Raw genomic sequence first — 12,616 nt, 5'->3', positions numbered from 1 at the left:
TGCGCGTCGAAAAGAGCTGAGCGTGCAGTGCTGTAGCTATAGGAAACAACGTATGATCCTATATGAACAGTTGGCGTCAAAACAAGGAAAACTGTTTTTTTAGTTATAAAAAATGTTATAATACTGATCTGACGCTAGAATTACCAAGTCCTTCTAATTCAACATTATTACAAATTAAAACTGTATAAAACAAAACTTTTTAAATTTAGTGTACATTGTATCGAGCAAATTATGATATTATAATGAAATAAAAAATTAACTATCGGGAGAATATATTATAGAACATGTACACACTTCGCTGAGAATGAATTGTGGTTCTCCAATGAAAAATGTTATAGAAATAAAAAGTAAAACTGGGAATATAATAAAAAAGTAAGAAATAATAAATTGATAGTCTATATTCTTCTTTAATTTCGTGTTGATTAGGGTGTACTTCAATTTCATTGCAATATCTGACATCAAGTACAGATTGAATAATTTATGATGAAATACCAAGATCATATTTGAATCTCATTTCAAAACACGCGGTTTACGGTGATACAGGGGTGACTCCAACTCGCGCATGCGCACTGTTCTTAGCGTCAGTAATGTATCTAAGACCATAAAACTGGCGCTTTAGTCGCCCCAAAGAATGGGTGCGTTCATCAGAGACAGTACTTGTGCAACTGTTGAGCAATTCTTTTCAATTTCTTGCTCTGTTGTGATTCGTCAATTCCAAGTGACTAGAAGAATTAAAGCAGAGAATCCAAGAATCGCTCAACAATTGTTTCTGTTAAATGCACGCAATGATAGAAGTATAAAAGAATTAGGTTCGTGCATAGTTTTCTATAGTTATAGTACTGCGCGTGCGCATTTTTCGTCATGCATGCGTGAGTTGCGACATGGCATCAATGCGTCTGAACATGACGTTTTATCTAAATAATCGTTAATTGTTCATTTCATTCTCTCATACCACACTATGAATTATTCTATAATAACTTGGAAGACGCTATTTTCATTATTAACATTATCCTCGAGTAATATTAAACAGTAATGTTTTGAGTTGAACCATCACGATTTGATTCTTTCTCCATTGATTTTTCAGTCAAGTTTGTAAAGTATAAATTGGAGTTCGATACGCCTGCGCTGCATCAACCCATCCATGGTGGTCTCACCCTTCTTCAGAGAACAGCAGTGTGGTAGCTCAAACTAGCTCAAGCTCAATGAATCCATTACCCTCATAATATGGAAGTTCATTTTCCCAGCCAGGACCATTTGAAAACTAAGAAACTGAGTCTGTATAAAGAAAAGAAGAATGCGTTGCTCTGGCAAAAGGGTTTTGCTCTGGCTATTGCCAGTACTGCTTCTCATTCTGGTGGGACGCCTTCTAGTGGGTCGTGGTCACAGCCAACCAATTCCAGTATTACTCGATGACGTCCTTACGCCAAAGAGTTACTTCAGTTCTCAACGACATTCTCAGCGTATGCAAACTGCAGCACCTGCATTCACAGCAGGCATGTACATGGTGGGTCTGCAACCCAGGAACAGTTCTTGCAGATGGTACCATGGTCTACCCGATGTTATATCGTATCCGGCATCCAAAGTCACCTGGAGCCCGGAAATCGGTGAGAAGAGCCCCTACAGAGTCCTACCGTTTGTATTAGTCGGAACCGAGGAGAGGAACAAGCTGCCCGAGGTGACCCTCTGCACGCACGCTACTGCAGATCATGTCTATGGAATCGTGGAGTTGGTCAGGAGATGGGAGGGCCCGTTGAGTCTGGCCATTTTTACACCTGGCCTCGATGCTGGCACCGCCGTTGCTCTCCTCGATCGGGCCTGTCGATGCGAACCCGAAATGTACAAGGTTTCCCAACTCGATGTCAGAACGGGTCGCTAGTAGCATGATTAAACTCGATACTCTGACTTTTATTGTACTCTTAGAAACTGTTTTAATTATCGATAGAATGCAATGGTGGCCAAATTTGGTCCCAATAGCCATTATCGCCTATCAGAAGTACTCACATTCTTCTCTCTTTCTAATTTGTACACTTTTGCAGGTTTCTGTCCATCTGGTGTTTCCAAGAGGTCACCCACCCACTTTGAGGCAAGTCAATCAGATCCAGGGTGACTGTGCTGCATCTGATCTCCAAAGAGGAGATGCAGAAACAGAAAGGAAGCAGAGGAGTATGACATATCCTATCAACGTGGTTAGAAATGTGGCCAGGACACAGGCGAACACCACGCGTGTTCTAGTGACAGACATTGAACTCTTGCCCAGCAAAAAACTGGCGTCTGGTTTCATGGAAATGGTTCGTGGTAGACCACCAAAGACAGGAATCGTCTTTGTGCTGCCAGTTTTCGAGGTGGAAGCCAACAAGCAGCCACCTTCGACAAAGAAACAGCTGCTCTTGGCAACGAAAGCTGGTACAGCTGTATATTTCCATAGGTTTGTACGAATTAATACAATGTTACTGAGATTACTATCGATTACTATTAGTAGATATTTGTTGTACATTCAGAGAGTTGGTTAATAGAGGTATATGTTTGATGATATCATAGGTTCCTCTGCTCGCATTGCCAAAGATTCCCTGGTCTGACCAGGTGGATGATTAGGCCAGATCCAGGCAAAGTCAAGCCACTTATTTTTACTAAAAGAGAATATCCGCACCATAGGTGGGAACCAATTTTTATTGGGACACAGGATGATCCCTTGTACACAGAAGATATGTCTTGGGAAGGCAGGCAAGATAAAATGTGTCAGGTACAATTTCATACGTCAATTTATGGATAAGATAAAGTTCTAATATAACAAGAATTACATTTAACATGTGATTGTTTAATATTTTGGGAAACATTTCACTAAATGTCATTGACCTTTTCTTTAGCAACAAGAGCTTTCCACGTCTTATTTTAGAAATTAATAGTATTCTAATCATTCATTTTAAAAAATAAAAATATGAAAGAAATTCCAAACAAAACTCTATTTACATTGTAATTAGTCTTGGTTTCTAAGAAAATCTTGGAGTATTCCATTATTTCTTCTTCTAATATCATGTTATCAAAGATATAAATGTTTAATGTATGTTATGCTGTGTATTTATTTATTTATTTATTTATTTTAGATGTTTGAGATGTGTCTTTTGAACTATCGGCTGGTTATACTCGATGGTGCCTTTTTAGTCCATACGCCAGGAATTAAGCGAAAGAAAATGAAGGTTGACACAGCGAAACAGGAATTGTTGAAATCTCACGAGAAAAGAAATGCTAAGATCTATCAACGTGTAGTTAAGCGCTTGTTGAAGCAATATCCTGTTAATCGCAAATGTGCACAATGATATCAGATTTTACTAATCAGTGTTCTATCAAAATTGCTATAATACGAGATGTAAAATACATTTTTAATAACTAAATGTTCTCATTTTCGGATGAAAGTTTTCTAATGCACCGAAAATAAATTGAAAACATAAGAAACGAATGTAAAATTAAGACATATAATTATTTACACATAGAATATAACGATAGTATAAATATTAATAAACACAGCATATGAATGAGAACTGTTGAACAATTGTTTCTACTGAATGGCTAATGTATACACGAAAGAGATATAAATAACTAAATGCACATATTAGAATATTATCTGTATTAATTTAGAAATAAGTAATGAAAATCAGAAGTTATAAACAGTTACAAAATTGTTGTATAATAACTGGAATAGCTTTTCAAATGTTTAAACTGTTAATACTAAACGTCTTGTGACAACAAATGACTAAACACAGATGAGAACAAATACAGCAAAGAATGGACATCTTATCATCTTACTTGTTTCTACGTATACACATATACTTTTTAGCTTATCAATTATTATTACAAGTTATACTTAAGAGTTACATGTAAACATATGAGATTACAAAAAGAAAAAAACTACTGATTTTATATTTTCACACTCGCATAAATGTTTTGGTTTACCAATGTTTCAAAGATTGTTCTTAAATGTTTGTCATGGGTCATATTTGATACTTGGTTGCTTCAAAATGTGAATTTTATTTATTTTTATTTAGTGTCTTTATTATAGTATACTAGAATAGGATGTGAAAGAGAAAAAGAAGGGGTATCCCAAATTATTTTATCCTTCATTACAGGCAAAGTAACTGAGCGACAAACTGAAAATTGCTGATCCTAATAATAAACTAACCTTAAAATTAGACCATATCGTTTGAAACTTATTTTACAAGAAACGTTACGAATTAAATTTACATAAACTTTATACATTTGTAAACTAGACTCAACCTTAATTTATCTTTCGTCATAAAGCCATAAATTAATAAAATAAAAATTGTAAAATGTCAAAATACTGAAGTTACTCGTATCGCACAATTTAGAATTAGATTTCTTCGTTAATAACCATTATTTCGATTCGCTTGACTCGATTTTACAAAATTCAAGGATAACTGAAACAAAATTAAAAACCCATTATAATTTAACAATATTCCAAACATGTTTACATATATTATTTACCTCAATGCTAAAATTAACTATAAAAATTTATCAATACAAGTAACCGATTCATTGAAGGTTATCCGTGAGACACTTTTTATCAAAATGATTACAGTTTACAAGAGACGATTGTATAACCAAAGTAGGTACATACATGTTTGGTGACGACTATACACACCGCATCAGAATACCAATTATAGACTTAAATGCACGTCCAACGGATCACATTCAAAAAATACATCCTAAGCGAGTCAACGAATAGTTATTTACCGCAAACACAGGATCGAACTAGTTGAACAAAATTAAAAGTAACGATTAAAGTAAGAATCGAACGACGTATTCGTGTGCATAGGGCGCAGTAGTGGCGGCGTCAGAATCTCGTGAGTATCTCTGAGTGTCTGAGAAAGGTAGCTGAAGTTTGCGCTGCAAAGGCGGTTTCAGTAAGTATTTATAAGTATTCGTTTAATCGTTTCAATTCAACGATTTCTTTACAGAGAAATTAATGAACTCGTAACAAGTCTAATGGGCACGTCTGATTGCAGGACGACGATGAATATAATAAAGAACGTCTCGTCGGCTTTCTGGTCGACGGATGTTTGGTTACCGCCTAACATAACATGGGACGACATCAAACCAAATTCCGAAAACAAATACGCCAATTATCAGCATTTAATTTACCCCATACCCATGGCACTTATCCTTTTGATAATCAGATACGGTTTCGAGAGGTAACAATTCTTTATTCTCTCACTTTCGATTCTCGAATTTCAAGATTTCTCGATTAGATTGAGGTTACGATCCGTTTCGTTACCCATGCTTCACATTATCAGAAACATCTAATTACTCGTGTAATTTAAATTGTGAGTAGACTGCAATAATTCATGTACATGATACATATATGCATGGATATGCCACTCGACGTTCTGTGAAAAGAGAATTTTTGGGTCTAGAGCAGTGGTCGGCAAACTTTAAAAGCTAAGGAGCTAATTTCATTACCGAAGTGTCGAAGGAAAATTTGTTAAATTTATTGAATAATCGAGTACGCTGTCGTGTATACCTTTATGTAAATAATATATTCACATGCAAGTATTAAACAGTTTAATTAGCGAGAACAATGTGTTTACATTTCCTTAAAAAGGTAAATTATTATTCATAAAGATCTATGAAAAAAATTATTGTTAAAGAGGCATAGTTTCCCGATCTCCGGTCTAGAGTATTAATTGAGTTATACGAGACAATTTACTTCATTGATCACTCTGTAGGTATTGTTTCGCACCATTCGGAAAGTCTCTTGGCATAAAAAATACGAGGTCAAAGAAGGCGCCGTCAAATGATGTACTAGAGAAAGCCTATGTCAGTAGGAAAATTAAGCATAAGCAGGTGAGTTTTGTTACATAGCGTTATAGCTAAATTAAAGGAATTTTGTTAGGTAGGAATATGCAATTCATATGTTACTTTACTATATAATATACTGGTTTACAGAGATTTTCTATCAGTTTTCTAGTATCAAAGTAATGCAATACTTCGTCAACTATTATTGAGATAATATTAGTGCTCTTGTCATTGTATGAGTTATAAGATGTAAATATTAACCAGAGAATGTTCTAACAGACAAAATAAATATTGTATGATAGTAATGTTATTAAAATAAGAAATATTGTTGAATTGTCCAATCACTGCCGGTTGGTAAAGTGTTAATAAACAGAGTCAATTCACTAAAATTAATTGAGAGGCTTGAACAAAAATGAATTTGAATATATGCTTGTCCTTTTATATAACTAAAAGTCACAATTGAACCTTGTTAATTAAATATTCTTGTGTATTCGATTAATAAGATAACAAAATTCATGTTTGTAATCGATGCATCGCAAAGGTAATCTTGGCATGTACAGTTAAGTAAATGATTTACTAATTCGTGTATTCCTGAAATAAAATACCACCAATTGTTTGTAAGATCCTGGGATTGGCTAAACAATTAGATTGGTCCGAACGACAAGTAGAGAGATGGATGCGATTAAGACGTGCACAGGACAAGCCATCCACGCTTACAAAATTCTGCGAAAACAGGTTGATATTTTATTCTAAAAAATTATGGAAATAATGTGTACTTTAGGAATCAATTCTTTAAATTTATTTAATTAAATTTGATAATGTATGTATTATTTACTCAAACATATTTTACGTTATCAAATATGCTTTTTCTTCACAGCTGGAGATGTTTGTATTATACATATTCGTTTCTTTACGGCCTGATTATATTGTGGAACAAGCCATGGCTGTGGGATATTAACCATTGTTACTATAACTATCCGTACCATCCAGTTTCGGCTGACGTATGGTGGTATTATATGATATCCATGACCTTCTACTGGTCCTTAAGTTTCTCGCAATTTTTCGACGTGAAAAGAAAAGATTTCTGGCAAATGTTCATCCACCATATAGCTACTATCATGTTGATGTGCTTTTCGTGGATTGGAAATCTGACCAGAATTGGTACATTAGTATTATTAGTGCACGATTGTGCAGATATATTCTTAGAAGTAAGTTTAACTGCGTATCATACAAAATTCTAAAATTATACGTGTTTACTAATATTTATATATTTATATATTTTTCAGGCTGCGAAGATGGCAAAGTATGCTAATTACCAAAAGTGCTGCGATTGTATATTTGTTATTTTTACAATACTATGGATTGCCACACGTATCGGTGTCTTTCCATTTTGGATAATTTACAGGTACATTCTAATAATCTTACAAGGGAACCTTACGTATCTAGTATCACAGATCTTGATGAAATTTTGTTGGATTACTGTACAATACTAGTAAACATTTTGTGCAAAAAATTTTTAGTAATGTCTCTCTATTTTCGAAAAAAAATAAAAGTTTACGAGCGATTGATAAGCCAAGTGCTTTTTTCGACTTGCGTTCGATTCCCGGATCATCAAATTTTCTTTTTTATTTTATTATCTTTCTTTTTTATTGAACTTTATATATTTACAATTTATTCACAGGACCCTTAGTTTCGAAAATAAAGATTGAAAAGTGAGAAAAGGTCTTCTAAGTTATCAATTTTTATCTCTGAAACTAAACGTCGCATGAATAAACTGTATATATGAAAAAATTTCATTTTGTCATTCTCTATAAGGCGATATTTTTTTAAAATTCGATTGTTCGACTATTGCTTATTTTCTTTAAAACAATTGCATCAGGATCAGACCATTACGAGATTTCAGAAAAGAGGTCTTTTAAGTTTTTAATGTTAATTTTTGAAACTAAACATCCTATGAATAAATTGTAAATATAAAGAGGTTTCGTTTTGTCCATCTTTATAAAGTGATATTTTTTTTAAATTCACACCTGTACACCTCTTAGAATTTCCATTAAAAATCATCCTGCGGTCAAAAGATTAATGTTTTTCACTGCAATTAAATTTAATTTTTTGTTACAGTACATCGATAAAGGCTCCTAAGATAGTACCAATGTTCCCAGCATATTATATTTTCAATTCTTTATTAATTTTATTACTATTCCTACATATGATCTGGACGTATTTAATTCTTAAAATTGCGTACAATGCTTTTTATGCTGGTCAAGTGAGTTATCGCTATAAACATTTAAAATTTAATTAATTTACTTTTCCTTTTATATTTATGTATATAATTTTTTTAGATGGAGGGTGACATTCGTAGCAGTAGCAGCGAAGATATTTCCGATGCCTGCGTCGATGGTACTTCTTTAAATAACTCTACAAATTATGTTCACAAACAAAACAAGCGACTGAAAGTTCAGTAACAAATAACTTTTTGAACTAGTTACGGTAAGAGTAATAAGGCAAAAATCCAAATATTTAGCCAGGCGCTAATTTATTTCAGCAAACCTAGGGAACTTGCATTTATCGTAGTATCGTAATTTAAAATCTTAACTTAACTTTGATAAAGTTACGAGCAGGCTACAGGCCTGGAACTACTTGAATTTACTTTCTCTTTGTCATTATTAATACTTTCCAAAACGTTTTAGCGCTTTTATACGGTACATGGGAGTCGACAATTTTCGCGTACACAAAATGTTAATTCAATACTCCTAGTATTATTAAGTATGAAAAAAAGAAACAAACGAACATTGAGAAATGTAAATTACTCTTGTTAATTGTATCATTTATTTATATATGTATTTTATTTAAAAGCTTAGAGAATTATTTTTTTTACGTGAATCCTAATTATTTAATTAAACAAACAATGGACCAAAGTTGGGAAATGTTTAATGTCTGTACTTTTCAGCCTTATCGAGGTTTAAGTAATTGATTATGTTTAAAAATGGTTAATTATTCTCTTATACTATATAAATGTCGAACGATGTCTTAAAACTTGTGAGTAAGAAAACTAACTATAGTATTTCCGATGAGTTTTAATATTATTTTTTTTTCTTTTTTTAATTAATTTACCTATTATACAGCTTTCTAAGAATATTTCATTCACTTAATTTATGTAACGTTAAAATAGAGTTCCTTACATTCAAATAAATGTACTTTACACTTTACGCTAGGGAGTGTATATGAAAATTTAGAATACAAAAGGTAAATCTTCAATATAATACAAATAAAAATAATTGGAACATGTATATATCAATTTATTTACATACATTACGAATAAAGCAAAAGATATGTTTAAATATGTACGTTACGTTTTTCATCATTTTTATTTTTGTTTGTTTACGTACAAATCGCAATCCGTCCAGAATTTAGTTTTAGTCGGACTTGCAAGGGGACATCGCATCTATGGGATCTTAAATTTACATGATGATTTATACGTTTATTCTATAGGTAATAAACATCATAACCCTCGAAGTTTTTGTACCATTGAGTCTTAATTTTTATAATATTAATTGTCAGAATTTATAAAGTTTCGTCATTTGTTCAAAAGTTGTAAGTTAAAGGAATATATATATATATATATAGATTATGATTAGTTTAGTGGCTAAAACATCAAATTCGCAAACTGTCTGGTTGCCGCGGTAGGTTTTTTTTCTATAAATCAGCGTCACTCGTGATAAATATGATAAAATATGTGTGGTTTGCGTCGAAATTAATACCAAAAAGAACAATATTTGAAAATGTGAATCAAATTTGTTTTCCAGCAGATTCGAGAAAGTTACGATTCAGTTGCACTGCAATATCTTTTACAACATGTGTAAATTGTAGACAATTTTTATGCTTTGAACGTTTTTATAACTCTTATCATTCGAAATATATCGCTTCAACAGTTTACTGCTGGTTTTTAATATAATTTAATAAAATTATAGAAAACAAATCGTTTGTTTCTTTTAATAATCAGAAATGTGTTCAGTTTTTTTAATCAGTTATTTTATTTTTTATCTGAAGCTTTTTATATTATTTTACTCCCTAAAAAACACTTTTGTGAACTTTTTCAAATTTTGTTTGCAAGCCGATTTCGAAATATCGATATTTTTTATATTTCCTTCAAGTTAACTGTTACTTTGCGAAAAATAGACGAATCTGAACGGTTTTTTCATTATTTTGAATTTTTCTATCATTTAAAATGTTATATTGAGGACGATAATCAATAAAGTATTATTTATATTATTTTAAATAATATTTAATAGTCATTCTGTTATCCTCTTCTATTTTCAGGTATATTTTATTGCATCATGTATAGATTTACATAAATTATTGTAATATACAGGGTGTCCAAAAAATGTTGTAACACCTTGAAAGGGGTAGTTCGGGAGATGATTTAAAACAACTTCTTCCTTAGCGAAAATGTTGTCCGAGGTTTCGTTAAGGAGATATTAAACGAAAACTCCGACCAATCGTGTACGCGCGCTCTGATTGGTCGAAATTTTCCGTTAATATCTCCTCAACGAAGCTTCGGACAACATTTTCGTTAAGGAAAAAGTTGTTTCAAATCACCTCCCGAACCACCCCTTTCAAGGTTTTACAACATTTTTGGGACACCCTGTATTTCATCGTGAAAAATATTTTCCTTGTCGAATCCAGTTTAAAGGAATTTAAATTTTTCCCGCGTTTTGGGACATGATGGCGCTGAGATCTTGGATCGCGACCAAAGTGGAAGACGTTAGTAGTTCACAGGTATATAGTCAAAGTTTTGCGAGATTTCCGTTCTTTTTGGTTAACGCTCTTGCTTTGTCTTATGGTTAATGGTATGGACAGGTCACCTTGAACTGTCATTTAAATTTTGCCGGAGTTTACTGTTTTCTCGTGTTTCAGTTTTTAACATTGTTACTTTTAAGTGAAAGGCTAAGTGAAAATATAGACATGGGAGGTAAATGGTCGAGTATGGATCCTTCTGATGTTGAAGTTCCAGAAATAAAGACTTTATTAGAAAGAGATCCGTATTTACAACCATATGAAAAAGAGATTCGCAAAAGGTATCGTATTTGTTGTATGAATTATAGTTTTTTGAATATACAATTAGCAATTTGCAATTCTGTTTCGTGAGTATTTTCTCCTTGATCGCTATCCTTATCTTATTATTAACCTATGAACTTTAATTATCATCTTTTATCGAGGCACTTTCTATATCACTTTCTATTCATATTCAAATTATACTTAAATTAAGTTATTTAAGCCTTTTGTGGCCTGATGTTTTATGTTCATTATTAATCGAGGCTTCTGAATGTATTGGGTGCACAAAAAAGTTCCAAGCTTTAACATACAAAATTTAATCTTTATTCAAAAACAAGCTAAAATATATTGATCTATGAAATATTTCCAGTTTGCATCAATGACTTTTAGCATCTTTTGGACAGTTTGCGAATTTCTTGGCAATGGAAGTTCATTGGTTTCCTTTTTCAGATAAAACATGTAGTGGGTGGGAATCCTAATATTCAACACTACTTATTTTTTAAATACATGTACCAAATGCCAATCTGTATAACATTTTAAACAGCAGAATGTTGACTCTTTAAAATGAAATAATATTTAATACTAGTTTCTGTCATATGAAATCCACACATCAAAACTTTTTAGTGCACCTAATAAGCTGTATCTTTTAGATAAGAAACTTTTTCATCACGTCGATATTGTGAATATGTTACCCAAAGACCCAGATTTACATACAGAAGCTTCCACTAGTATCAATTATATTTACATTAATAATTTTATTTATTAGATACGCGTTGTTCAAAGATTACGTGGAAAAGATAGAGACTAGTTCTGGCAGCTTAGATAGGTTTTCAAGAGGATACGAGACTTTTGGAATCCATATTAACGAAGACAATAGCGTTGTTGCAAAAGAATGGGCACCTGGGGCACACGAATTATTCTTAATGGGAGAGTTTAGTAAGTATAGTTGGAAACTAAGAATCTGCGTTATAGTTGGAAACAAGTGTATACAACCATAAAGGTCTCTTAACTGTGAATCTTACATTAAACTCTGGGACAAATAATGGATTTATTCCGCTGAGATTCTCTGCTTTGATTTGTCTAGTCACTTTGAATGAAATCAAAAGAAATTGAAACAGAATTTAAGAGAATTACTCAGTAGTTATAGGACAGTTGTCTCAGCGGAATGCATCCAATGTATTAAAAATTGAAATTGTACGACGATTTTCTCAAATATTTTATTATCTGCATAAATTTTGCACTCACCGCCTTACTTGAAATTATCTTGTACCTTTAAATCTCTCGCATGGTTTTTCACAAGAAAGAACAGAGGCTTAAAACATATCACAAAGAGATCACAGCAAATTGTTCCTCTCTGTGACGCGCTAATTAATTGAATGGACCTATAACATACATTATATTAAATGTTTGATTTTTTGTTATTAGATAATTGGAATAAAACAGCAAATCCGTACAAGAAAATGGAGTATGGAAAGTGGGAATTGCATTTACCACCTCTCGCAGATGGTAGTTGCCCTATAAAGCATAACTCAGAAGTTAAAATAATTGTAAAGAATCATAATAACGAACTGCTGGAAAGATTGAGCCCTTGGGCTACGTATGTTACACAAAATAAGGCTGAGTCTAATACATATAAACAGCGTTTGTGGCATCCATCACCTGAAAACGTATGTAGACACACACACACACACACGCGCGCGCGCGCGCGCGAGAGAGAGAGAGAGAGAGAGAGAGAGAGAGAGAGAGAGAGAGAGAG

The 12,616-nt window shown here is 32.8% G+C and overlaps 3 protein-coding genes and 1 long non-coding RNA gene across 5 annotated transcripts in view; 3 read left to right on the top strand and 1 right to left on the bottom strand.

Annotated features, from left to right (window-relative positions):
* LOC128893664 (beta-1,4-glucuronyltransferase 1-like) overlaps window positions 1–4,184 on the top strand; it is a 6,375-nt gene extending 2,191 nt beyond the window's left edge. The window contains exons 2-5 of the mRNA XM_054154803.1: window positions 1,085–1,843; window positions 2,037–2,425; window positions 2,539–2,740; window positions 3,102–4,184. Of these exons, the coding sequence (XP_054010778.1) occupies window positions 1,295–1,843; window positions 2,037–2,425; window positions 2,539–2,740; window positions 3,102–3,314 (1,353 nt within the window). The 5' untranslated portion in view covers window positions 1,085–1,294 and the 3' untranslated portion in view covers window positions 3,315–4,184. The remainder of the gene's footprint in view (window positions 1–1,084; window positions 1,844–2,036; window positions 2,426–2,538; window positions 2,741–3,101) is intronic.
* On the bottom strand, window positions 4,008–4,772 carry LOC128893672 (uncharacterized). Its single transcript, XR_008461393.1, has 2 exons — window positions 4,631–4,772; window positions 4,008–4,430 (listed from the first exon to the last, which is right to left on the bottom strand). It is a non-coding gene; the product is annotated as an uncharacterized LOC128893672 (long non-coding RNA).
* On the top strand, window positions 4,720–9,093 carry LOC128893666 (ceramide synthase 6). 2 transcript variants are annotated; one of them, XM_054154806.1, is made up of 8 exons: window positions 4,720–4,856; window positions 4,971–5,204; window positions 5,739–5,856; window positions 6,431–6,543; window positions 6,686–7,016; window positions 7,095–7,213; window positions 7,927–8,071; window positions 8,148–9,093. In XM_054154806.1, the coding sequence occupies exons 2-8, from the start codon at window positions 4,999–5,001 to the stop codon at window positions 8,268–8,270; spliced, it is 1,155 nt and encodes a 384-aa protein (XP_054010781.1). In that variant the 5' UTR covers window positions 4,720–4,856; window positions 4,971–4,998; the 3' UTR covers window positions 8,271–9,093. The 2 variants fall into 2 exon arrangements, with proteins under 2 accessions (XP_054010781.1, XP_054010782.1); XM_054154807.1 differs by having other exon boundaries at window positions 4,776–4,916; window positions 5,019–5,204.
* A 1,512-nt stretch (window positions 9,094–10,605) lies between these two features.
* The window catches only part of LOC128894415 (1,4-alpha-glucan-branching enzyme), a 6,169-nt gene continuing 4,158 nt past the window's right edge, over window positions 10,606–12,616 (top strand). The window contains exons 1-3 of the mRNA XM_054156134.1: window positions 10,606–10,883; window positions 11,627–11,796; window positions 12,286–12,527. Coding sequence (XP_054012109.1) covers window positions 10,771–10,883; window positions 11,627–11,796; window positions 12,286–12,527 — 525 coding nt within the window. The 5' untranslated portion in view covers window positions 10,606–10,770. The remainder of the gene's footprint in view (window positions 10,884–11,626; window positions 11,797–12,285; window positions 12,528–12,616) is intronic.

Source organism: Hylaeus anthracinus, unplaced genomic scaffold, assembly GCF_026225885.1.
Source record: "Hylaeus anthracinus isolate JK02 unplaced genomic scaffold, UHH_iyHylAnth1.0_haploid 3, whole genome shotgun sequence".
NCBI classification, from domain to species: domain Eukaryota; kingdom Metazoa; phylum Arthropoda; class Insecta; order Hymenoptera; family Colletidae; genus Hylaeus; species Hylaeus anthracinus.
Note: the sequence above shows the minus strand (reverse complement) of the source record. Positions and strands in the feature narration are given on the sequence as shown.